The sequence below is a fragment of the Petromyzon marinus genome, chromosome 1 (assembly GCF_048934315.1).
Source record: "Petromyzon marinus isolate PM22_M1 ecotype Great Lakes invasive population chromosome 1, UKy_Petmar_22M1.pri1.0, whole genome shotgun sequence".
Classification (NCBI taxonomy): domain Eukaryota; kingdom Metazoa; phylum Chordata; class Hyperoartia; order Petromyzontiformes; family Petromyzontidae; genus Petromyzon; species Petromyzon marinus.
In genome coordinates this window covers 24,668,574-24,695,987 of record NC_133667.1, presented here as the reverse complement: position 1 = coordinate 24,695,987, position 27,414 = coordinate 24,668,574, and the positions used below count along the sequence as shown (strand labels likewise).

Here is a 27,414-nt window from a genome sequence, read left to right as displayed (position 1 = left end):
TTAAACGGTTCTGGGCCTCCCCTAGGTCGACTCAGCCTCAAACGAGTAACCGGTGTGGTGTGTCAACATCGCCACTGGGGAGACAAAGGCGGCCGGGCGTGGTGGATCCAAGTCCCGGGCGAAGCCGGGTAGTACAGCTAGTAGACTATATAAGCCCATGTGAGTGAAATTCATAGTACATGTTAACGTGGTGCATTAGATTCTGCAGGGCACTTTTTCGCGTGGGGTTTTCACACTGTGACAATGCTGTGATTGTCATATATACAATCGGTATACAATTCAATACTGGAGTGCACATCAGAATTATTTATGAACATCTGTCAGACATATCTGCTTATGTAGGCTAGAGTACCTGCAATATGTTCTCCAATGTATTTTTCTTGATGCTGCACACAATCAACACGCACTGCACACATTCGTCAATAACACTGCCTTGAGATGAAATAACACTGCCTTAAGTAAATAAATAAACAAATACATACGTTCGTGTTATTGACGAATTTGTTGAGTTGTATTTGCACTGGTCATATTGTCTTGATAAACATAGGTCAATCAATAGCATAGTGGACAAGATGTAATCCAATCGATAGAGCGCATCCGCGTAGGAACGTTTGCTGGAATATTCTGCTCATATGCATTGCACACTGCCAATCCACTGCTGGATGAATGCCTCCTCACGCCATTGTAGTGGGGGTTGTTTAGCCATTCCTCACCCCGTTGGTCGGTGCGGGTTGGTGAAGGCAGGGAGTTTAGATGTGCAGTACAACAATGTGTTTTTTTGCTGCGCTGCTCTCTGCTTTCGACAACATAACACTGCAGCCTATAGCACCTGCTACTAGTGGTGATTGCCCACCCCAAGGACTGTGCAGACTCTCACTTCGTTAGCCTCTGAGATATGATGAGATTGGGTGCATTCTGGGTGATTTGATCGTAGGTTAAACATCTAAAAACGAACAATTTGTTTGCTAGAACTTCTATATATAAACTGTTCTAACTTTAACAGTTTGCAAAGATGTTGGCAATGCAATTTGCAGCATATAAACGTGATGCGTCAGTTCCGAAATGCACATTGGCATGCACATTCTGTAACTGGTTGTTTAATATTGTGCGGTTGTTGTTGTATCCAGGCATCTAGCTCAATTTCAAAGTGCAAATTCAACATGTTGGATTAAGTTTCACACACCATATGCATGTTGATTTCATAGTCTGTTTGAGCATGTATAATTAGATAACCTAACACACATGCCATGAGTTCTTAAATGTTTTAGCATCGTACCTTTTACAGTATGGTTATGCAATCATCAACAAGCATGATCTGTCCACTGCTGGATGACGGCCACGCCACACTGGCACAATCCCTCGCAGTCCTGTGAGGCTGCGATCCATCTGAGTGCTGCACGTGGGCTGATGTCATCATCCTGTGTCTGTGGCGGTAGTGCTCTCAGTGTGCTTCCATCCTTTGGCTGCCATTCTGTCACTAGTCTCATCCATCCCTTCTAGCAGTTGCTCTACCCAAGCACACCAAGGTTGCTTAACAGTCAATATCGTGTCTTTGATTTTTTGTTTGTTCCTCGGTAAAAGTGTTCCTCTGCATGCACATGTCTCAGTGTCATTCCCAACACGAATCTCTCAAAGCTTCTTTCCTTATAACTTTATTTGTCTGCATCTAATCTTCTGATCCCTACGTCACAGAAGATTTAGTGGCACTGCTTAGGCAGTGGTACGAGAGCACAAATAACAAAAAAAAACTCAACACATTTGTCAATAACGCACCTCCGATTTGCGCAGTTGGCTACGTACAGTGTGAAAGAAGCTCAACATACATACGTAACACTGTGGCCTTAAAGCGAAAAACACAATCGGCGACATTCAAGCAATGTCCCTTCTTCACAGGACATAAGAGAGGCCAGAATGGATAGGAGTTGGAGGCTGCACTTTACACCATGGGGCCTTATAAGAATTAAAATTTTAAATGTTAAATTGTGAGCAGTTTTTAAATTGGCATAGGAATAGTTACCTATTAGTAGCTGTAATAGATAACCCCTTAAATATACTTTTTATTACTACTACATAAACGAGTTCACTTGACCTATGAAGAAGGGCCATTGCCTGAAACGTCACCTGTAAAATAATGCTCCTTTTAATGCTACAGTTCGTTGTTGTTTGTACTTGTGCACCACTGCCAACACAGGATCACCAAATCACTTTCTCTGATATATGGATCAAAACATCGTCTGTACTTTGGGCATATTGTTTTTTCTTCATTATTTTTTGCTATAGAAATCTGCGTCACATTCCTCAGCTATGTTTATTATTTTATCTTTGCGATGTTAATGTCACTTAATGTATAAATATGCTATGATTGGTCAACTCACGCTAGAGGGAATTTATTATTGAACATTGATTTACCAATCTTGATTTGAAGCTTTCGTGACCGCAGGTTCCATACTCTTTTGTTCTTTCGGTAAAGTTACGTAAGTATAATAAATAATAATATCAGTGATTTATTTATTTACCATGTGTGCTATATTTTCGATTTTTCATGCCACACCGTTATTTCTGTTCAGATTTCTGTTTGCTTCATTACTGTGCTTTATTTGTTTATCTTTCATTATTTTGATGACCCCAGGTCACGCTCGCAAACAAGACCATCCTGGCCTCTTAAGTGCTCACTTGATTAAACAAATTTAAACTTAAACGGGACAATTGAACGACACTTTTTTTTATTTTACCAGGTAAGGCCCACTAGCTTTGCGGCTATTTTTTTTCAGAAGCGACCTGGCCACGAATGACAGCTCAGCGAAGTTGCTTATCACGTGGAAAACGATAGCAGCCAAATACTGTGAGCGTAAGGCATTGTGCATCCATGAGCAGCCTAAAAGCTACTGTTTCCGATATATTTAGACTTGGAAATCTGAAATCTACTGAATGTCATGGTCATTTGCTCTCTGCGATTCCCTATGGTATGCTCATTAGCAATGGTGAATACATGCTTGTTACGTGTGCTTAAGTGCACTGTGAAATAAAAAAAACTTGCAGCTTTGGGATGAGGTGAACTATAAAAAAAACACTGGCTAATGTTTATGCAGAGTACAAAATCAAAACCCAGGGTTATGAAGGCCATGGAGTAATATATTTCTGAATAACACGTCATCGGAATTTGGAAATAAATTGCTTATGCAAACTATGAAACATTTAATCACATAGATGCACACTAAATAACACGTTACGTGTTATGCACATCATACAGTTATTTGTATTCTTTCCTGTGGAAGGGTTTTAACGTGCATTCTGAAAACAAATCCCCTCTGCTTATGCAACTTTTGAAATCGATTTAAGTTTAGAAAGTGGCTTTCAACTCTTGACTGGAAAGGTTCATGTATGCATATGAAAGGAAAACTTTGGCATGGCCTCAAACAAATATCTGCCTGTTTTGATTTTGTTCTATGCAACCATAAGGCAGTAGTTTGTACCGTTTAATCGGCTATGAACACTGGTGCCTATCTTTACTATGAATTCAGTATCCTCATAAATAAGGGCTTTATGTAATGAAGGGGGGGGGGGGGGTTGCCGCTTGTACACTATGAATACAAATCGTGTGTGCCGGTGTGAACTGTGATTAATAGTCTCTATAAATAATTTTATTATCGTCGTGTAGTGCGGTCAGGTTTACCCATAGATTACTACAGTACTGTGGTCAATCCAGACACCATGACGGCCAGCGGTACTCTCGAGTTACTGCAGTAATACAGCAAATGCAGCGCTTGGGTAATTCCAGATACGAGTATGACGAGCGTTACCCCCTCCCCCCCACAGTGTTTCAATTGCAAAACTGAAATTGCTGCGGTGCTTTCTGAATTACAGGCCAGTGCTACATGACGAGGGACACTCTACCCTGTAGCAGGGAACACCAAACCGCCGGCTCGAAAAAAATTGTCGCGGAAACGATTGCCCTAAGGCGGACACGGCTACTCCCAGGGCACTGGGGCGCACATTTTGAAATTCAAAGCTTCCGCAGAGCCGACCGGCGCGAGTGAACCGACCGAATGACCGCCCCCCCCCCACGCACCCTCAAGTCGTCTTCTCTCTGCGGCCGGTGCCGTCAAGTCGTATTTTTAGGTTGCTTTGTAACGGTGACACAGCCGGTGGTGACGTGGCCCAGCCGCTTGTTGCAGATGCTCACCGTGTTCGAAACCAGTGGCGACCTTGATTAATACACTGCGAGACGCCTCTGCAGTGGGTAAAGCTGGCCGACTGGCCTGCTGGTTGGCCGGCAGGCGGCTGCATTTCCCACTGCAGAGGCGTCTCGCAGAGTGCTATTTTCATCGTGTTTTCTCCGACGCGTCCGAAAGTGTTTTCTCATATTGTGGGGAGTGGTGGTGTAGCGGTTTAGTGCGCAGCGCTACAAACCCGGTGACCCGAGTGTGATTCCTGCTCACGGCCAACACCGTTGACGATTATCTGAATCGGTTATGGGCCTCCCCGAGGTCGACTCAGCCTCATATGAGTACCTGGTGCGATGTGTAAACATCGCCACTGAGGAGACAAAGGTGGCTGGGCGTGGTTCTGCCCACCCTACCCCCTTTGTGTGCCGTTCCGGCCATCATAAGTGCTCACTCGTGCAGCACTTGGCCCAACATTCTGTTAAGGTTATACTGAGGTCTTTGTTGTGTCTCATTAAAATACGCAAGATGAGGGCACGTTGTGCCGGCATCATGGTCCAAATAAAAAAATTACCAGCAAAGTACAATATTCGAATGTACGTAGAAATTTTCTCCCCCTACTGCGAAAACGATTTTGTACCCTCGTGAAAAAGTGGCATGAGAATCAGTGAGGCATTCGTGGGCAAACTAGTGCACTAATAAAACAACACTTTATTTTTGACATTTTCATGGTTTGAATATGGATGGAGTCTCATGGGCTGGGAGAGCATCTGTTGAGTTGTCAAGTGCTGTATTCCAATTGTGTGGCTCCCTGCCACGTGAAGATTTTTGGTTTGAGGTTTATAAGGTCAGGGAATTTGGCCACCCCTGTTCTATGGTATGACTACTCTTTGGTTCTTTCGGTAAAGTCACGTGGAAAGAGAATGTAATAAATTAAATAATCAAATAAATAAAGCCATTTTTAAATCATAATTTCATTTCTGCGTGACTTTACCGAAAGAACCAAAGAGTACGGTCATTCCTGCAGTCACGAAAGCTCCAAATATGGTCTGACTAGTTTACTGCAGCGATTTTGGAACGTCTGCAGCGAGGTTTGGGTCTGCAGTTGGCTTGCTCACATCACCACTGGTGGGCAGAGCCTCCTACAGTCGTGGAACATTTTAAATCTGTACTCAGGATGCTACCTTTAAACCATGTTTTTCTTAGCTTATGTTCGTGTTGGCTAAGCTGATATTTCGTAAAACATGTCAGATTTTAATTCAGATTTTTATTTCGTGTACAAGCGCGTAAATACATTTTGTGAAGAGTACTTTTTTAGAAATAAAAAAATTATTGGCTAAAATTGTTTGGCTGAAAGCATCTTAATATATGCACCTCCGTGTTTGCAGATATATGCAGGGTTGTGTGATGCAGTTTCATAAATGACGCTACTATATAAAAACTCAATATTATTTACATTATTATCATAGACTATGGCATATGTTGAGGCATGCATAAACGCACAATTTCCATTCCCCACTAAGTGGCGGTGACGTCACCACGGCGCTTGTGGGAGGCTAGGTGCACTTTGAGGCCAAGTGTTGTGTCGAAGGCTCGCTGGCAGGAGGTCACGGGACAGACCCAGGTGCCATGGGTTGACTGACTGAGATTACTGGCAGGTACACCACCTGAGGCCCAAATTGTGCCAACTTTCGATGTTTTATCCCCCCGGCGCTCCACTTGTTGTTGTGAGCGTCGCTCTTCTGCCCTCCGCACTCGAGAGAGAGCTCCTCTGGAGGGTAGGAGTACCCACACTTTACCCCATCACATACGACTTGCTGATGGGCGGTGGTGGGGGGGGGGGGAATACAGGAAACTTGCACCGGTTTTTCCACTGCCGCACTGGGAGATGGAATCGAATCGGTGACCTCTGCATTGCAAGGCCAGTATACGATTACACTGTGGCAGCTCCGTTCCTGCAGTTCTGGAGTAATACCCTCAACACATTTACTGCACTAGCACTACGAATCCCGCAGAAACATTGGCATCCTTCCGTCAACAGCAGACGATGGAATTTGCAACTTTGCGTTTCCTAATAATAATTCGAACGGCTTGGCTTGATTTACATTTCCTTACGATGGCTGTCAAGGCCGATCCTGGACAGACGGAGCCTGCCGCGCGCCTGCACGCGTGCTCGTAGTCCGCTCTGCGAATGATTCGTGGCCGGCTCCATTCTCTCTGCAGGGCTCGCGGTTTATTCCAGAGCCACTGAAGCTGTCTTAATGCCACGGTCTCAATGAGCCAAACCAGAGTGAGTTGCTGGCAGTTTCCCCTTCGCCACAAGCCTCTCGTGTGTCGGCGTTGACGTCAAGAGGTGCTGAGGTCGCACTTGTGGACGTCTCCACGTCGGAGTTTTGGGGCGACCTCTCGTGCCATTTGCCACTTCTTGCCGGGGGGCTGTGGTGGCTACACACTGCACTGTTGGAGGGGGGGAGCGTGCGGTGGATAGCGCGCACGCATTTTGTGGGCGTCAAGGTGCCCATACCCTGGCTCGCCACGAGAAGGCAGTACGGTAAAGTGCGGACCAAACTCATTTGTCCCTTAAATTTCGATTTAAGGGCTTTCGTGACTGCAGGGATTTATCTTTTTGGTTCTTTCGGTAAAGTCACGTAGAAGGGAAATATTAAAACAATGAAAATAAAACGTAGTAAAATAAAATTCTCACGACGTTTCGGCCACAACACAAGTGGCCTTCCTCAGGTGAATAAACAGAACTGCCGGAAAGACAGCGCTCCAATGAACACTGCTAAGCTTGGCAGCGTATTTGTCCCTTTTCGACTGGAATCGAGGTTTGCGCTATTGCACACACGTAGGTTCACTACGGTTGCCCCGGTTTCCTCCCACATTCATAAACACGAAATTATTGGCTGAAAGCATCTTAAGCTATGCACCTCCGTGTTTGCATATTTGCGCAGGGTTGTGTGATGCAGTTGCATAAATGTCACTACTATATGAAACATTTTTTTTTACATTATAATAGATACTATAGCATATCTTGAGGCATGCATCAACGCACAACAACCGGTGATGGCGTCACTATGGTGCTTGTGGCAGGCTGGGTGCACTTTGAGGCCAAGTAAAGTGTCGAAGGCTCGCTGGAACGTCACGGGACGGACCCAGGAGCCATGAGATGCACCAACTGTGTCAACTTTCTGTATTTTATCCGCCCGGCGCTCCACTCGTTGTTGTGAGCGTCGCTTGTCTGCCATCCGCACTTGCATGTACATTGCATGGTATGGTTGTACAGACACACTCCGTGCGACATATTTATACACTCACTATATTTATCTATATGTGTATTCCATAATGGGTCACCATCTGTTAGGTATGAAGGATAGATGACAGTTGACAGCTCGTGACAGCCAGGTTCTGTGATATACACCAGCTTGTCAAAAAACCATGAACATACAAAACATTTTACAAATATTATAATTCAGTAGCTTCTTGAAGATGATAAAATGCATCTTCCAGAAAAGGAAGAGTCCGTGACCTGCCACGGCAGCCTTCTTCTGGAAGCGAGAACGTTTTGTCGCCGATTGGCGGCGAAAATCTTCCAAAGGCAATGAGATCAAACAAACATGAGTAAGACGAGTTTACAAATGAAGGACTATTGTGGAAGTCGCTTTCACATCATTTCTTTATCTACCTTCTGTCTTCCAGAAGAGCTCTGCCATTCACAATCCAGGTTATTGATCCACGTTGTGTCTTCCAGAAGAGCTTTGCCTTTCACAATCCAGGTTATTGATCCACATTGTGTCTTCCAGAAGAGCTTTGCCATTCACAATCCAGGTTATTGATCCACATTGTGTCTTCCAGAAGAACTCTGCCTTTCACAGTCCAGGTTATTGATCCACATTGTGTCTTCCAGAAGAACTTTACCTTTCACAATCCAGGTTATTGATCCACATTGTGTCTTCCAGAAGAGCTTTGCCCTTCACAGTCCAGGTTATTGATCCACATTGTGTCTTACAGAAGAACTTTATCTTTCACAGTCCAGGTTATTGATCCACATTGTGTCTTACAGAAGAGCTTTGCCCTTCACAGTCCAGGTTATTGATCCACATTGTGTCTTCCAGAAGAGCTTTACCTTTCACAGTCCAGGTTATTGATCCACAATGTGTCTTTCAGAAGAATTTTACCTTTCACAATCCAGGTTATTGATCCACATTGTGTCTTCCAGAAGAACTTTACCTTTCACAATCCAGGTTATTGATCCACATTGTGTCTTCCAGAAGAGATTTGCCCTTCACAGTCCACGTTATTGATCCGCGTTGTGTCTTACAGAAGAGCTTTTCTCTTTACAAATCACGTTTTCCTGCCTAAAATGAGCAAACGAACAGGGACGAAGATAAAGTTTGAAGTTAAGAACACATTCCATTGATTAGTGTTTGAGCTTGAGGAGGAGGGAGGGAAGGGGAGAGAGGGGGACTGAGAGGGTTGACACAGGGGACAAATGGGGGGAGTAGGGAGCAGAGGGGAGTGACACTGCTTGGGCGATGCCCGTGGGATTGCGGGCTTCTTGCGAGCATGCGCCATCAACGCAGACAGGGCTTCAGTCCTAGTTGCTCTATGGGGCCGTCCATAAATGACGTCACGCACCTAGGGGGCGGGGGATCAGACATTTGTGACGATGTGTGACGAGGGGCGGGGGGTTTGAGAAATGTGACGTCACATCAAAATGCACAACTTTAAATAAATATAGACAACACGTTCTACTTAATTAAATAGACTTTTTAATAAATGTTTTCTCCAACATTAGAGTGCAGCGCCACATAAAATACGCACTACAATGGCAATAGTTTAAAGCGATTTGAAGCATGTTTTATTTTTTTGGTGGGGGGAGCGGGGGGCAGAGCTTTGTGACGTCATATTTGAGGGGGGTCTGACTTTGTGACGTCGTGTGACGAGTGGGGGGGGTCAAAAATCGTTCAAAATCGCGTGACGTCATTTATGGACGTCCCCTATGTCCCTTATACCTTTCATGCCTGCTTTATTGATGGGGATATCGGCACGTACAATCGAGATTGATCGATTGATTGGTTTCTCACTGCTGATATTTCAGGTCGCTGTTAGACCGAGCTAGGCACGTGAACTGGTAGGCACGTCCATCGTGAAGAGTCATGGTGGATGTGGTGTGCTGGGTGTGGAAATGTATTTGGGGTCGCCGTCCCGGCTGAAAGGCATATAGAAACGTAGCTTACGTGGAGTTACACGGCACGCAGTGCCCAGCGGACTATTTGTGCAAAGTGCCCTTCGCGAGCACCTGTTGAGGACACCGTGACCTTAATAAATAGCCTGCACTACCACCCGCCACTCGGTTGCTCATGTTTACACACTGCAACAGGTACTCGTTTAAGGCCAAGTCGACCCACTGCAGGCCCAGGACAGGTTCAGATAATCGCGGCTGTTTTTTGTCGTAAGTGGGAATCGAATTCGGGTCAGTGGCTTAATTAAGGCTCGGTGGGCCTAGGGTAGGCACAGTTTCGCCACTTGCCTCACTGATGTCATTCATGGCGGGGTCATCTCACCCAGGTCACCGGGTTCGTTCAGGGTGTGTTGAACCACTATGACGCGGACATAAACATGCGCCTGTTCGCATACGCATGCAAACGTGGACACGCATGTAGACATTCATGCATATACATTGTTCGGAAGCCACTGGAGCTATGCACTTTTAAATCTGGATCGAAAACTCATTGAAATGGAAACAGCGTTTTGTGTTTAGTTGTCCTTCCCCCGCACCTCCGGTTAGCACGGTTGGCTTTGTACGGTGCGAAAGAAGTTTTCAGCATACAATGCACACATGCACACCTTCTCACACGCACACACACGATTATTCTTACACCATTATGCATTTACATTGTATTTAATGCACTTACATTATCTACACAGACACCTACCAACACTCACACATGCACAAAGGCAAATATCCCTGAATGTATCCTGAACAGACTTGGGGCAAGTGCTGTTAGGGAGCACCTATGAAGGCCAGCACGGTACATGAGGGGGTGTGGGTGGCCACACATTCACACGTGCACGCACTCACACGCGCACGCACACACTCACATGTGCACGCGCACATGCACACACTCACACGTGCACGCACACACTCACACACTCACACGTGCACGCACACTCACAAATGCACACAACTCACACGTGCACGCACACACTCACACGTGCACGCACACATGCACACACTCACACGTGCACGCACACACTCACACGTGCACGCACACATGCACACACACATGCACACACTCACACGTGCACGCACACACTCACACATGCACACACTCACACGTGCACGCACACACTACTCACACGTGCACGCACACATGCACACACTCACACGTGCACGTACACATGCACACACTCACACGTGCACGCACACTCACACATGCACACACTACTCACACGTGCACACACTACTCACACGTGCACGCACACACTACTCACACGTGCACGCACACACTCAATGCCCATTCTGTGAAAGTAACTGTAGATGGGGTCTTTGCATAGCTCACACTCCCAATGGGGCAGAGCTTAAGGGCACGTGAGACGTGGGGAAGGGCATTGTTAGGACAGGGGCAATGTCAGGGCATTAGAATGCCCCTCCCTGAGCATAAATAAGTGTGGGCGCCTCCGCAGTGTGTGTGTGTGCGCGTGTGAATATCGTCTGCCTACGTGACAGCAGCACACGCCCGCTTGTGTTCGCGTGTGAGCACTCGAGGGAGGGCACTGTTAATTGTTAAAGGTTAAACGTTCAAAAATATCGGCCGCTTATTTAACTCAGTTTTCTTTGGCCGACGTTAGGTGGTGTAAAACATTTTTTTTTAACTTTTCGCAACACGTTAAAGTGGACAAGTTTTTTTTATACTTTTTTTTATATTTGTTGAGTATATTTATTTTGCACTCCACCACCAAGTGCATCCGTTCTCAGCGTGGGTGCTGTCGGTGTTTGACTTCGTCTTCACGTTTCAGTTTCGCGTTCGTCTTGAGAAAATGTGAGTTGCAGGGCAGCGTGGCGTGTCGCAATGTTCAGCGTCTTGTGCAGTGACCTAATGCTAAATTCACATGTTTGAGCAATGCAGTTAAACGTTTATGAGTTCAAATATGAATACTGTGTGTACACCTTTGTGACTCTGTAGCAATTTGTTTTGTAAAGTGACTAGACTAGGCTCTAAAGAAAGCTGTCTCTGGTGTGGACCAATCAGTTGCAAGGACAATGCTTATATTGTCAGTGTGTTTTTTTGTTTGCATTGTGAATGCAAGTATTGTGGTTAATGCAGACATGAATCCTTGTAAAAAAAAGGTTTCAGTTTTGTTGCCAAAAAAAGGGGAAAACCCTTATTATTATTACTGTAGATACCTTTTACAAGGAATCAAGTTTGCATTAACCGCACGTCCTTGTGGTGAACATGCTAACAGGCTGTCTCTGGCGTAGGCCAATCCGTTTCAAAGACAATTCACAGATTATCGGAGCATATTTTGTTTGTATGTTCACCACAAGTACGTGTGGTTAATGCAGACTAGATTATTTTTCATACTTTGATACTGGCAAAAAGGTCCGATGATAAACTAAACTTTTTATTTTACCAAGTAAGGCCTACTCAGGTATATAACTTTTACAGAAGCGACCTGGCCACAAATGATAGCTCAACGGAGTGGTTTATTATGTTTAAATGTATAGCAGCAAAATCCTCTCTAAGTGCATGTTGATTATAAACGTGGGAGGGAAACCCCGTAGAACCCAGAAACAAAATCATCGCGACCACGTGGAGAACATGTGTAGTGTTCGATTTCACTCGGACAACTTCTGTCTTTCTCCGAACACCGCTTTATTTACAACTCTCAGCATGTCCTCCACATTCCACAGTATCCAGGTCGCCACGGCTCGCTCGCCATGCTTCACTCGACTCGCTCGCCACCTTTGTCTCTCCACTCCCCACTATTACTTCGCTTACTCCCTTAGCTTACTCCCCACGATTACTTCGCTTACTCCCCACGATTACTTCGCTTACTCCGCCGCTAACTTCTTCGTCTCCGCTCTCCGCTATCACCGTCACTATGCTCACTCCACTGCTACTGCTTCATCCCTGTTCACCGCTATCACCGTCACTGTGCTCACTCCACTGCTGGCTATTCTCGTCTTTAGCTCCGCTATCGTTACGCTCTCTCCACCGTGGGCTATTCTCGTCTTCAGCTCCGCTATCACTATGCTGTCTCCACCGCTAACTACTTCGTCTTTGTTCAGCTATGCTCTCTCCACCGCTAACTACTTCGTCTTTGCTCCAAGCTCCGTCTCCAACTCCGTCTCCCTTCCACTCTGTCTTCCAAACTCTGTCTCTCAAACTCTGCTTCTCAAACTCTGTCTCTCAAACTGTCTTCCAACTCTGTCTCTCAAACTCTGTCTCTCAAACTCTCCACACTTCAATTCCCCCTGTTGACTCCAAGCTCTCCAAACTCCAACTTCCCGCTCCAATTGCCGATCCCTCCCAATTTATCCCCGCTCTCATTACGCCCCAATTAATTAGTCCGCGTCCCAATGGCACTCCGCGTGATCGCACACCTGCTTCTCGCCAGACTTCCAGACGCCTCTCCGGCCCCGGCAACAGCACCAACCAATCACAGCCGTCCTTGGCTCTCCCAGCTTAATTGCCCCAACATAACCTGCACTGTATTTGCCTTCGTTACAGGCTGACCCAACATGAACCGCACTGTCTCTGTTTCCATGTAATACGCACCTTTCTACTCCACTACACATGCAAACTCCCAAACATACAGGCGTCAGGGTCGGAATCGAACCCATGACCTCCTGTATACTTAGCGAGATAGTTAACATCTCTCAGGGTCAGGATCGAACCCACGACCCCCTGCATACCAGGCGAGGGAGTTAACATCTCTCAGGGTCACAATCGAACCCACGACCCCCTGCATACCAGGCGAGGTAGTTAACATCTCTCAGGGTCACGATCGCACCCACGACCCCCTGCATACCAGGCGAGGTAGTTAACATCTCTCAGGGTCACAATCGAACCCACGACCCCCTGCATACCAGGCGAGGTAGTTAACATCTCTCAGGGTCACAATCAAACCCACGACCCCCTGCATACCAGGCGAGGTAGTTAACATCTCTCAGGGTCACAATCGAACCCACGACCCCCTGCATACCAGGCGAGGTAGTTAACATCTCTCAGGGTCACAATCGAACCCACGACCCCCTGCATACCAGGCGAGGTAGTTACCATCTCTCAGGGTCACAATCGAACCCACGACCCCCTGCATACCAGGCGAGGTAGTTAACATCTCGCCATCATGGCACGAGGAGATAGGTCGGACGTCAGCACGCTGGCAGTCAGCCATGCTGAGCCAATGTAGGTCGGGGTACAGTGCCTGCTGCACACTTAGGGGGGGTTCGTTATAGAAATAGCGGGGCTCGCTCTGGGAACCAATTAGGCAAGTTTTCGGGGAGATCCAGATAATTATTTATTTATTTATCTATCACAAGCACATTGTTTTTAAAGCCAGGGGGGTTCAGCCGGTGGCACAGTGGTGAGTGCGCTGCACTCTCTGAGCCCGGTTACCCGAGTTCAATTCCCGGCCACGGTTAACGCCAAAGGCGAGGGGGTATCCGAACCTGTCCCGTTCACTATGACCCGCGCTGAACACCGCGGTGAAGTATGGTCAAACACCCCCATCACCAACATGGAGTTGGTAGGCCTGCATCCAGCAGTAGATTTACCAGTGGCTGTGAAGTATTTAAAGGAAAGTAAACCCAAACACGGCTAACAGCTGCTGTAGATTCATAGCTAGGGGGCCGTCCATAAATGACGTCACGCGATTTTGGACGATTTTTTACTCCCCCCCCCCCCTCTCGTCACACGGCGTCACAAAAAGTCAGACCCCCCTCAAATATGACGTCACAAAGCTCTGCCCCCCCCCCCCAAATAAAACGTGCTTCAAATCACTTTAAACTATTGTCATTGTAGTGCATATTTAATGTGGCACTGCACTCTGATGTTGTAGGAGAAAACATTTATTAAAAGTCTATTTAATTAAGTAGAACGTGTTGTCTATACAGTATTTATTTAAAGTTGCGCATTTTGATGTGACGTCAAATTTCTCAAACCCCCCCCCTCCCATCGTCACACATCGTCACAAATGTCTGACCCCCCCCCCCCTAGGTGCGTGACGTCATTTATGGACGGCCCCTTATAAAAAATACTTTTAAAGTTATGGCTAGGCGCATCATCATGGCTCACTGCAGTGTTACTTCCATGCATTTTAACGCCACGTCGATGCAGTGATGTCTCTAGAGCGCTATGATAGCACCTGCCTCGCTATTACATTAAAGTATTTATCGTAAACAAAGCAGTACATCATGTTGGATAGCCCAGGACAACAGAGTCCAGGTGCGTAGCTGCTAGAGAAGAGCCACTCCATTGTTTGTTTGGAGTCTTCCTTTGAGTCCCTGCACTGCCGTGGATGTCAGCGGTGTTTGGATAACAAAATAAAAAATAGCACTTCTGTCTCCCCGATGCGTTTTCGCATTGTACCACGTGTTGTTTGGCACAATGTCCGACGTTTTTCTCCATGTGCATCTTCAGTTCATTGAGGTCCTTGCAGTGACACAAGTGACTGAGTGTTGAAATTAACGATACGTCTTTTTCCAGGGATTAAATGTTCCGCTCGAGTACCTGATTAGTGTGGCTAAGATGCTTGCAGTGACGGATGTATGTATGTATGAACTTCTTTCGCATCCTACGTGCTAATCGGAGGATAAAGATGACTTGCGGTCAGTTTTGAAGTGGGAAACTTCACTTGACCATGGAGCATATGGAGCGAAAACGCACAATTGTGCTAATGTATACATTTACGCATTGGTAACGTCGCACCGGATTTTAAACAATATGCTCTTATCCTGGTGAATGGCAACCACACACGCACACATGCACGTGCACCAGCAGCCATTCACGTCTGCGTAAACCTGGGAGAAGGGCCAACCAATAACCGTAGGTGACCTCTCTGTTCATGAGCTTATTAATATTCATGGCATGGCCAGCATGACTATTAATGAGATATCTGAATGCAGGCAAATGTAATCTATTCACTAAACGTGTAATGATTCACTCCACCAGCCAGTCCCTTAATTATTCAATACACTGTCACGATTGTGAGTCGTGGTCTGACTTAAGTTTCGATTCCCTTTCTGTCTTATGCTGTCTCTTGCTCTGTTACATCTGTAAATGACGAGACAAAACCCATGATCATAACAGAAAAATAAAAAATAGTGCAGGCCCGAAAACCGTGAGTTTCAAACAAAACACATAAATGTGTACAAAGCACTCAGCCTCTTTGCATTGTGCATTGATTTTTGAATAATGGACGAAAGCCCAGTGTTTTTTTGACAAATGTTTGTGTGCGGTTTAAAACCCGTGTTCTGTCTCATTTTATCAAGTAGCCTAAAGGTAACGTTTGTGCTTGATGTGAATACATTCTAAATGATCAAATCCTACGTGAACAACCGATGGACGTGTCATGAGCGTAAAAATTGGTTGTAACCGATAAATAGTTACACACTTGCTATTAACAATCTACAACTCACAGCTAGCATTGCGTAGCATTATGTAGAATAATAAAAAAAATACATGAAGAGTAAACATCTTGGAACGCTTCTTGTGGCCATATGTATTTTGGTAAAAAAACACAAAAGTGCACACTGCTAGTGCTTTGTTAAGATTTTATTAGTGGCAGTCTCGGAAGTACACATATATCTGCGTGTAAGCAAATTTGTTTGTAACGTTACAATAAACCTGACAATACTGTTAACATTCACCAATGTATTTGCAACAAAGGGACATTTTCCAATTTTCTGCAAACAGGCCCTAATATTGCTGCAAATGACATGATTGTTTTGTTAATATATTCCGGGTTTACAGTCATTGTACCCACTGGAACTTAGATCCTTGGAATCAAATCAATCTAAATACCTCAATATTAAATTATTGAACTTAAACCACGAATTATATCCTTGGACTTAAACACTTAAACTTATAATTGTTACTTCAACTCACGGATTTTGACCCTTAGATAGGAACTTCTTGACTCACGGACTTGAACCTAAACCCCATGATTTAGATATACACATTTATCCACATAGACCCTTGGATTTAACAAGTACACTTAGATACAGGATTTAGCCCCACAGCCTTAATTCAAGACTTAGACCCATGGGCCTCAACCCACACACTTAGATCAGAGTTGGGAAACTTTTTTAAATTTTCAGAGCCAAATAGGGCTTTCGCATATCTTTGGCGGTAGGCCACACACCACCTCACACCTCAGTCACTTCTGTCACTGCAAGAGGCCGTTGCAGTGACAGAAGTGACTAAGTGTGCCCAAATTAGAAAGATATTTTTCCAGGTTAAAAATATTCCACCCTCTAGTACCCGATTAGTGCAGCTAAGATGCTTGCAGTGATGGATAAGTATCATTTGTGGTCTGTTTCGAAGTGGTAAGTCACATGTGGCCACGGGACATATGAATTGCAGTCATGGATCGTAGCTTCCCCACCCCTGACTCGGACACACAGACACACAAACTTCAACCCTAGACCCATGGGCTCAAACTCATATCCTTAGACCCATAACTTAGCCATTTGTACGCGTGCGCCTGGTCTCGGGCTATCACCTTAATCCTCTGGTGCATTCTTATTAATCCCCCCCCCCATAGGGCCCTCCTGAGTGGTGCTGATGCCAGTGCCACCCTCCTTGGCCTGTGACAAGATGGCGTCTGTACGGCAGACACGCGTCCTCACCCTCAACGCCATGGATAACCTGGAGCGCACGCTCTACCGCGTCAAGAAGGGTGAGCAGGAGCGAGTAGGCGGCTCTGCAGCTTCATGGGTCGGGTTCATTATGGCTGTCGGGTTTATAACGGCCATGTCAGGTTCATAATGGCCGGGTCAGGTTCATAATGACTGTGTAAGGTTCAGACGCTGAGCTGCCACACAGATGTGAGGCACTATATACATTATGCTCATTGTGATCCTAGTTTAAAGATACATTTATGAGAAAGAAAAACATTCTGTGATGTTTTCCAGAGCTGTACCTTTGAATATGCCACTGATGTGAAATCCATGTAGCATACTTATATTTACTATAAAATATATTTTCTCCAGGAAACCGGGTTTTAGGATGACAGCCTTGAGACCAGGTTTTGAGATCAGTGTATTGATTGAGACTTGGCTCCAGGAGACCTGTTTTAGGACTAGAGTCTTGAGGCCGGGTTTCAGGATCCAAGTCTTGAGATCAGGTTTTAGGATCTGAGTCTTGAGGCCGGGTTTCAGGATCCAAGTCTTGAGATCAGGTTTTAGGATCTGAGTCTTGAGGCCAGGTTTCAGGATCCAAGTCTTGAGATCAGGTTTTAGGATTTGAGTCTTGAGGGCGGGTTTCAGGATCCAAGTCTTGAGATCAGGTTTTAGGATCTGAGTCTTGAGGCCAGGTTTCAGGACCCAAGTCTTGAGGCCGGGTTTCAGGATCCAAGTCTTGAGATCAGGTTTTAGGATCTGAGTCTTGAGACCAGGTTTCAGGATCCAAGTCTTGAGATCAGGTTTCAGGGTCTGAGTCTTAAGGCCATGTTTCAGGATCCAAGTCTTGAGACCGGGTTTCAGGATCTTAGTCTTGAGATCAGGTTTCAGGATCTGAGTCTTGAGATCAGGTTTCAACCACTGCCACCTTGGTAAGGAATTAGCCTTGGTTAAGTCTAGAATGATGCAGTTTCAGCTTTGGTCAAGACTAGGAGAGTGCCACCCCATTAATTATTTCTGATTTGAGGGCATGCAGCAATTCATAGATTTTTGTATGAAAGATCCCTTCATATCAGGCGCATAATTTCACGGGTAAAATTATGTGTGCAAAAATGTATTATTAATGAATAATTTAAATTGTATTCATATTTAATTTAGGCTAATGGTGTGAATGTAATGCAAATGGTACAGAAAAGAGACAATACAAATGAGACCGTAAAAAGCAGACAAAAAAGATTAAATCCTTTCAATCAGCTTTTAACCCTGGATTGTGAAAATTCATAAAATTGTAGGAGGATGGAAGACATTCATTTATTTATGCTGTTATTGCATTTTCAAAGCCTTAGCATAGTTTAACCTAGTCTGTTCTCAGACCTTTAGCCTCGCACTAGTTTATTTTAGCTTGCGTTCATCCTTGGCCTGGTCTAGGATAGTTCTGTTTCATCCTTGGCTTCATCCCCATTGAACTTGTTTTTCCTTCCAGGCTTTGAGCTGCAGTTCCGGCTGGGCCCAAGCCTGCAGGCCTTCCCTGTGACCGTCTACACAAACTACCCCGAAGAGGGGGCCGCGTTTGAGAGGGCCCGCTTCCGTGAGCTGCCATGGAAGCACACAGGAGTTGTGGGACAGTCGGACGCATTCTGCTCCATCAAACCCCACATGTCCGGAACATACGAGTTCCACTACGTCTACGGGTGAGACACGCGGAGCAGCTGCCTCGGTAGAGAGGCGACCAAGACTTAGATCCAAGACATTAGGTTTTTGAATCAGAGTCTTGATTGAGAATTGACTGCAGGGGAGACCATATTTCATAATAAGAGTCTTTAGACCAGGTTTTAGGAGTCTTAATTGAGACTTTGCCCCAAGAGAGAGTGGATTTAAGGATCGAAGTCTTGAGACTGGGTTTTGGAATTTGAGTATAGATAGAGCATCAGAGCCTTAATTGAGACTGGGTTTGCGGATCGGAGTCTTGAAACTGGGTTTTGTGAAGGGAGTCTCGACAGTCTGCATTCCGTGCTCGTTCCTTCCAGGGCGGGCGTGAAAGCACGCGGTTACCTCATCGTCGACCCCGAGCTTGCGGTGGGGCCTAGCGACTCTCAGCGCACCCTGCCCCTCGACTGCATTGCCCTCCACACTGTTCTCGCCAAGTGCCTGGGCCCCTTCAGCCAATGGGAGAGCAAGCTGCAGGTCGCCAAGGAGACAGGTGAAGTCAGGGTTCACAGAGGGTCCCCATGGTTCAAGAGGTCATGATGAGCATTTAAAGGTAGACTTATCTCAAACATACGGATCTTCTCTTGTAGCCATTACATGAGTTTGCAGCTCATTGGTGAAAAAAAAACCCTTTTAACTTGATTTTAAGGTGCCTTCTCGTAATATGTATTTGCGTAAAGCCACTGGAAAATGTCCGAAGGTCACTTTTAAAGTATTTTATTAATATTATGAGTCCAGGACACGCAGGCTAAGTGTGTGGTTACTAGAGAAGAGCCGTGTGATGGTTGGGTCATGTCTTCCTTTAATCTTTTCCACTGCCCTTCATTGTCTGTCTTCTGTTCAGTTTCCTAAAATGCCCTCCTGTTTCTATCTCCGCACTCCATTGTCTCAAGTGGCCTTCACTGCCCTCCATTTTCTTCTAGGTCTGTCCTCTAAATGCACTCCAATGTCCTTCTTTGTCATTCACTGTTCTATACTCAATTTTCTCTGGTGTCCTCCCGTGTCTTTTCCCCCTGTCCATTGTCCTTCAGTGCCCTTTATTGTCCTTCTGTATTCCTTTTTAACTCATTATGTCCTCCACTGCTCCTCAGAGCCGTTCTCGACTGTTCAGTGCCCTCCGGTGCCCCATTTCTACCCTCCCTCTCCCTCCAATGTTTCTCCAGTCGACACCTAACGATGCATCAGTTCATCCATTAGCATCCATGAGCGCATTGATTCGTGCGTGTGTAGGAATCGATTACGTTTCACTTGTATACGTTGCGTCCAATGGGGGTCACATGACATCTGCAGCCAACAGAGGCCGCTACGATCACCACACCTTTGAGGAAAACATATGAATCTGTCGAATCGGCTTGCGATGCTGAGTCACGACATCCTATTGAAATGTGAGCATTGGCGAATGATTACAAGTGTGCAATGAAATTCCCTTTCCTACTGCTTGCTGCTCCTCACTGCCCATCCACTCTGCTGCTGCCCCTCTCCCCCAGGCTACAACATGATCCACTTCACGCCACTGCAGGAGCTGGGCGAGTCACGCTCGTGCTACTCGCTCGCCAACCAGCTCCGCCTGAACCCCGACTTCACGGAGCTCGCGGGGACACCAGGATTACCTCGGTCGCCAGGGTCACAGGCCAAGGGGCACGCACCCAGCTGGGATGATGTAGGGGCGCTCGTGGAGGCCATGAGGAGAGACTGGGGGGTCTTGAGCATCAGCGACGTTGTCTACAACCACACAGGTCCACCGGGGGACGCACGTGGGGGGGGGGAGGGAGATGGGGATGTGATGGGGACGTACGGGGGGAAGACACGGGACCGAGAGTCGCAGGCATGGGTGGGGGAGAGGGGGAGACACAGTGGGAGACCGGGAGACACGGGAGACATGAGAGGGAGACACGTGGAGAAAAGAGAGAGACATGGGAAGGAGGAGACACAGAGGGAAGACATGGAGAGATACGGAGATGGTGAGCAGAGAGGAGAAAATAGTGGGGGAGACACAGAGCGGAGGAGGCGCACGTAGGGGAAGGTCGGCAAACGGAGTAGAAGAGACCCATGGGGAGAGAGGAGGCACAGGAGGAGAGAGATAAGGTGAGAAGCAGAGATACATGAAGTAGAAGGGGAAGACATGGGAAGAAGAGAGATGCATAGATAAAGGGAGACAAAGAGGGACACAGGAATTAGAAGGGCGATGAGGAGAGGAGAAGGGTGACAAGGAGAGGAGAAGGGAGACATGGGGAAGCATGTGGAGGTGTGGATACGTGGAGGGAGAGGGGAGGCACAGAGGCAAGCGAAGAGAAAATTTAGACACATTAGAGACATGGTTTGAAGACTGACATTTGCGAAGCACCTGAGATTTGACCCACGATTTAAAATAGCCATGAAAATGTCACTCTAGACGACTCTTGAGCTAAAATTACCAGCGTTTAAAGATAGCACGGATCTGTGAGAGAGCGTGCGTGCGTGCGCGGCTGCGTCTGTGTGTGAGTACGTAGTGTGTCAAGTTGCAAGAGTGTGTGTGGATGTATGAGTGTACTGTATTTGCGTGAAAGTGTCTGGCTGTGCTTGTCTGTATGCATGTTTGTCTTGTGTACGTGTGAGTATTTGTGTGTGTCTGTGTAAGTGTCTTTGTGTGCAGCGTTTCGTGCGTTGCGCTACAAACTCGGCTACCTGAATTCGATTCCTGCTCACGGCCAACATCAGCGACTAATACCTGAATCAGTCTGGGGCCTTTCCTAGGTCGTCTCAGCCTTAAATTAGTACCTAATATTGTGTGTAAAAACATCACTACTTGGTGGGGGATACAAAAGGCAGCTGGGCAGGGTTCTAGCCACACCACCCTCTCACGTTCCATGTTGGCCTTTATTGTTGCTTTTTAACAGCACTTTCCCCAACAGTCCGTGTAGGCTATTACAGGGGATCTTTTTCTTTATCTTTGTGTAAGTTTGTCTCTGTCTGTATGTCCGTGCATATGTACCTTACTTGATGTTCCCGTGGCCGTTTTTCTATTCGCTTTTAATGCTGCTACAATGCGTGCATGTGAAGAAAACGTGGGGGCGGCATTGGGCAGACTGGAAAAATGTGAACAGTGCCCTCTTAGTTGGGCATAAGAACTCCAGCGTGTGGTGCAGCAGGAGGTGGTGGAACTTCACGCCTATCTCTCTATCGGACACGTGCGGGTGACTGGGGAAAAAGCTGGCAGTGCTGTTAGTGGTGCCACAGGCAACTGGCAGCATTTTGAAATTGATAATGATGATAATATAAATAATTATTGAATAAATGGCACGCACACATGCTCGTGAAAAGCATGAGTGCACACAAACATAAATAAGTTTGATGAACTTTCACTGGGTGCTTGAGCTCATTGCAGAAGCACTCACGAGTAAGAGCTAGTAAGCACAACACAAGCTACAGTGAGGGAAAAAAGTATTTGATCCCCTGCTGATTTTGTATGTTTGCTCACTGACAAAGAAATGATCAGTCTATAATTTTAATGGTAGGTTTATTTGAACAGTGAGAGACAGAATAACAACAACAAAATCCCGAAAAACGCATGTCAAAAATGTTATAAATTGATTGGCATTCTAATGAGGGAAATAAGTATTTGACCCCCTCTCAATCAGAAAGATTTCTGGCTCCCAGGTGTCTTTTATACAGGTAACGAGCTGAGATTAGGAGCACATTCTTAAAGGGAGCGCTCCTATCTCAGCTTGTTACCTGTATAAAAGGCACCTGTTCACAGAAGCAATCAGATTCTAAACTCTCCACCATGGCCAAGACCAAAGAGCTCTCCAAGAATGTCAGGGACAAGATTGTAGACCTACACAAGGCTGGAATGGGCTACAAGACCATTGTCAAGCAGCTTGGTGAGAAGGTGACAACAGTTGGTGCGATTATTCGCAAATGGAAGAAACAAAAGAACTGTCAATCTCCCTCAGCCTGGGGCTCCATGCAAGATCTCACCTCGTGGAGTTGCAATGATCATGAGAACGGTGAGGAATCAGCCCAGAACTACACTGGAGGATCTTGTCAATGATCTCAAGGCAGCTGGGACCATAGTCACCAAGAAAACAATTGGTAACACACTATGCCGTGAAGGACTGAAATCCTGCAGCGCCCGCAAGGTCCCCCTGCTCAAGAAAGCACATATACATGCCCATCTGAAGTTTGCCAATGAACATCTGAATGATTCAGAGGACAACTGGGTGAAAGTGTTGTGGTCAGATGAGACCAAAATGGAGCTCTTTGGCATCAACTCATCTCGCCGTGTTTGGAGGAGGAGGAATGCTGCCTATGACCCCAAGAACACGATCCCCACCGTCAAACATAGAGGTGGAAACATTATGCTTTGGGTTTTTTTTTCTGCTAAGGGGACAGGACAACTTCACCGCATCAAAGGGACGATGGACGGGGCCATGTACCGTCAAATCGTGGGTGAGAACCTCCTTCCCTCAGCCATGGCATTGAAAATGGGTCGTGGATGGGTATTCCAGTATGACAATGACCCAAAACACACGGCCAAGGCAACAAAGAAGTGGCTCAAGAAGAAGCACATTAAGGTCCTGGAGTGGCCTAGCCAGTCTCCAGACCTTAATCCCATAGAAAATCTGTGGAGGGAGCTGAAGGTTCGAGTTGCCAAACGTCAGCCTCGAAGCCTTAATGACTTGGAGAAGATTTGCAAAGAGGAGTGGGACAAAATCCCTCCTGAGATGTGTGCAAACCTGGTGGCCAACTACAAAAAACGTCTGACCTCTGTGATTGCCAACAAGGGGTTTGCCACCAAGTACTAAAAAGTCATGTTTTGCAGAGGGGTCAAATACTTATTTCCCTGATTAAAATGCAAATCAATTTATAACATTTTTGACATGCGTTTTTCTGGATTTTTGTTGTTATTCTTTCTCTCACTGTTCAAATAAACCTATCATTAAAATTATAGACGGATCATTTCTTTGTCAGTGGGCAAACGTACAAAATCAGCAGGGGATCAAATACTTTTTTCCCTCACTGTATATACTTAAGCGCTGCAGTTACACTTTGTTAAGCACTTTGGTAAGCATTTGCAATTGTACGCACTGTTAGGAGGGAGATGTGGAAGGGGAGCGGAGAGACGCAAAGTAGGAAGAAAGGAGAAGCATGGGGATGGTTTTTTGGAGCACTAGTTAGCGCTCGCTTAAGTATAAGCATTGCCTCAAGCATTAGTAACTAGTAAGCATTATAGAAGCACGATATTAATATTACATGTTAGTATTGGCGATATCAATGTAGTAATAAAAAGTTGCGGTGCTCTCTTTCACAAACATTAGTAAGCTTGCTCGTATGCACAATCGCTGGAAGGAATTCATTGGTACAAAGTAGAGCGAGCACGTGCAAGGCGCATCGAACCCGACAACCCGAGTTCAATTCCCGCTCACAGCCAACACCAGTGACGATTATTTGAACTGGTTCTGGGCCTCCCCTATGTCGACTCAGCCTCAAATGAGTACCCGGTGCGGTGTGGAAACATCACCACTGGGGAGATAAAGGCGGCCGAGCATGGTGCTGGCCACCCACCTCCTCGTGTGCCGTGCCGGCTTTCATAGGTGCTCGTTAACAGCACTTCACAGTTTGCTAAAGGCGATTTGGGAGTTTTTTTTGTCTTGTCATTCTTGCAGTATTTCTCCCTCTCCCGGTGTCTCTCCCTCTCTGTTGCCCTATCTCTCTCAGGGGAGTCATTATTATTGTGTCAGGCTCTTAGCCCCTAAGACAATGCCATGGAGGAACCTCGGTTCCAGCCCTGGGTCTGAGTGTCTCTCTTTCTGAGTGTGTGTGTCTCTCTCTCAGCAGATTCATCATGACTGTGTGAGGCTTGCAGCCCCTATGACAGTGTTGTAGACGTGCTAGGTTCAAGCCCTGTCTCTGGGTTTTTCTCTCTCTCTCTCTCTGCTCCTCCTCTTCCTCTCCGCCCTCAGCCAGTAATAGTGACTGGATCGGAGATCATCCGGAGTGCGGATACAACCTCTTAAACTCCCCACACCTGCGTCCGGCCTTTGTGCTCGACCGCGCGCTCTGGCACCTCTCCGTTGAGGTGGCTGCCGGGGCCTGGACCAGGAAAGGCCTGCCGCCCTCCATCACCACCGATGCACACCTCCACGTGAGTGCGGCCCTCTGTGTGTCCCTGTGTTTTTCTGTCTGGGTTCATAATGGCCATGTCAGGTTCATAGTGGTCAGTTTCAGGAGACACTCTGAGGCAGCACTGTTGAAGAGAACTGGGTTTAAACAATGGGTCTGCGTGCTGCTACTGATGATGGTGTTGATGATTTTAGTGATTATGACGATAATATAGTTCATGGTAGTGATGGTGTTGATAATGTTTTTTGTGATGTTAGTTTTTTTGTGATGATTACAATTCTAGTATGTATTGATGATCTTGACAGTGTGTTGAAGGGGTTGTTGATGGTGGTTGGTGGAGACGATTTTTTTGGTGACAGTATTGATGGTGACGATGATGACGATCATGACGGTGTTGGTGGCGTCGATGGTTTGTAGGCCATACGGGAGGTAATCTATGAGGACGTGTATCCGCGGATTAAGCTGTGGGAGTTTTTCCAAGTCGACTACACCACTGCACTGGAGGCATTCGGCAAGAAAATCAGCGCAGGTAACTCCGCCATAACCATCAGTACCATGGTTGCCACCATTACCATGGTGACCACCATTCTCATGGTTATCCTGGTTTCCACCATTGCCATCGTTACCATGCACACCACCATTTCCAAGTTTTCACAGAAGGAGGGGGCAACAATTGCTTTGTATAATCCCAGTTGAGTAATTTGTGGCATAAGTTTAGAATTTGGTAAAGTTTGGACCCTGATGCAAGCACACAAGGGCCCACTCTTGCAAATGACATCGCAGGATATTTTAAAATCCGCTGCGAAGCGTAGCTCTATTATGGTTAACACACCCGCAAGTAATAATCAGGGCAGCTGCTGGATTCGAAGCGTGAACGTCTGCGTCATTGCCCTGTGGTGATGCTCGCACCTTCCCGTCAACTGGTGCCGTGGTAGCGAAATGTTAACTACCTCGCCTGGTCTATAGGAGGTCGTGGGTTTGATCCTGACCCTGACGCCTCTATATTTGGAGTTTGCGATGTCTCTCTCCCGGTGGTCGCGTGGATTTTTCTCCGGGTCCTCTGGTTTTTCCCCCGATATTTAGAATCAACAGCTACACACCCGGGCTGCGTTGTCCTGGGCTATCCAACATGATGTAATGATTTGTTAATAATAAATAAAGACGTTATCGTAATAGCGAGGCAGGTGCTACCATAGCCCTCTATAGACGTCACTGCATTTATGTTGCGTTAAAATTCTTGGGAGTTACGCTGCAGTGAGCCATGATGATGCGGTGAGCTGTCATTGTTTTTTTTATCATTAATGAATCTTGAAACTCCTCGTTGAAGCGCCTAGCTATGAATCTACAGAAGCTGTTTGCCATGTTTGGGCTTCATCTTCTTTTAAATACTTCACAGCCACTTGTAAATATACTGCTGGATGCAGGCTGACCCACACTGTGTTGGTTATGGGGGTGTTTTACTGTACTTCACCGTGCTGGTCAGCGCGGGTTATAGTTAAGGGGATGGGACCAGGACCGGTTCAGATACCCCTCGCCATTGACGTTAGCCAGGGCCGGTAATTGAACTTGGGTCGCCGGGCTCAAGGGTGTAGCACATTAACCATTGTGCCACCCGCGTTAAAAACAATGTGTGCTTGTAAAGATGAATAAGTAACGTTATCACTCGCCCCAGAAACTTGTTTAATTGGTTCCCAGAGCGAGCACCGCTATTTCTATATCAAAAACCCCCAAGTGTGCAGCAGGCACTGTACCCCGACCTACATTGGCTCAGCATGGCTGACTGCCAGCGTGCTGCCGTGCGCGGTGACGTTGGCTGCAGTGGTGGCTCCCACAATGCGCCATGCGTCTCGGTGTAGTCGCGTCAACAGGTGACGTCCGACCTATCTCCTCGTGCCATGGTGGCGAGATGTTAACTACCTCGCCTGGTATGCAGGGGGTCGTGGGTTCGATTGTGACCCTGAGAGATGTTAACTACCTCGCCTGGTATGCAGGGGGTCGTGGGTTCTATTGTGACCCTGAGAGATGTTAACTTCCTCGCCTGGTATGCAGGGGGTCGTGGGTTCGATTGTGACCCTGAGAGATGTTAACTACCTCGCCTGGTATGCAGGGGGTCGTGGGTTCGATTCCGACCCTGACGCCTGCATATTTGGGAGTTTGTATGTTCTCCCCATGGTTGTGCGGATCTTTCTCCGGATCCTCCGGTTTTTTCCTCCACATTTAGAATCTACATTCACTTAGAGTATTTGGCTGTTGTAAATTTCCACATGATAAGCCACTTCATTGGGCTCTCATTTGTGGCCAGGTCGTGTTTGAAAAAGAGATATATAGCTCAGTGGGCCTTTACTGGTAATATAAAAAATAGTTTTTAGTTTGTAGTTGAACTGACACTGCCCTGTTCCTTGCCCGCTATAAGACAAGGGCATGAAGGCGGACGGAGAGCACTCTGTGGAGGAGCTGAAGATCATCCAGGACCCCGCGTTCCGCCGCCTCGGCTGCACAGTCGACCTCAACCTCGCGCTCAAACTCTGCCCCCGGAGAAGGTCAGGGGGGTCAACTTCTCAATGGGTCATCAGGTCAAATATCAAACACATC

General features: G+C 46.5%; 1 protein-coding gene across 6 annotated transcripts in view; it reads left to right on the top strand.

Annotated features, from left to right (window-relative positions):
- The window catches only part of AGL (amylo-alpha-1,6-glucosidase and 4-alpha-glucanotransferase), a 63,099-nt gene that overhangs the window by 10,947 nt on the left and 24,738 nt on the right, over positions 1-27,414 (top strand). For 4 of the 6 annotated variants that reach the window (XM_032946024.2, XM_032946061.2, XM_032946034.2 and 1 more), the window contains 7 exons: positions 16,938-17,072; positions 18,497-18,704; positions 19,041-19,213; positions 20,208-20,456; positions 24,663-24,844; positions 25,240-25,351; positions 27,236-27,362. In XM_032946024.2, coding sequence (XP_032801915.2) covers positions 16,958-17,072; positions 18,497-18,704; positions 19,041-19,213; positions 20,208-20,456; positions 24,663-24,844; positions 25,240-25,351; positions 27,236-27,362 — 1,166 coding nt within the window. In that variant the 5' untranslated portion in view covers positions 16,938-16,957. Of the gene's footprint in view, positions 1-25; positions 160-10,857; positions 11,210-16,937; positions 17,073-18,496; positions 18,705-19,040; positions 19,214-20,207; positions 20,457-24,662; positions 24,845-25,239; positions 25,352-27,235; positions 27,363-27,414 lie in introns of those variants that run through there. The other 2 variants (XM_076065966.1, XM_032946044.2) reach the window with 2 other exon arrangements.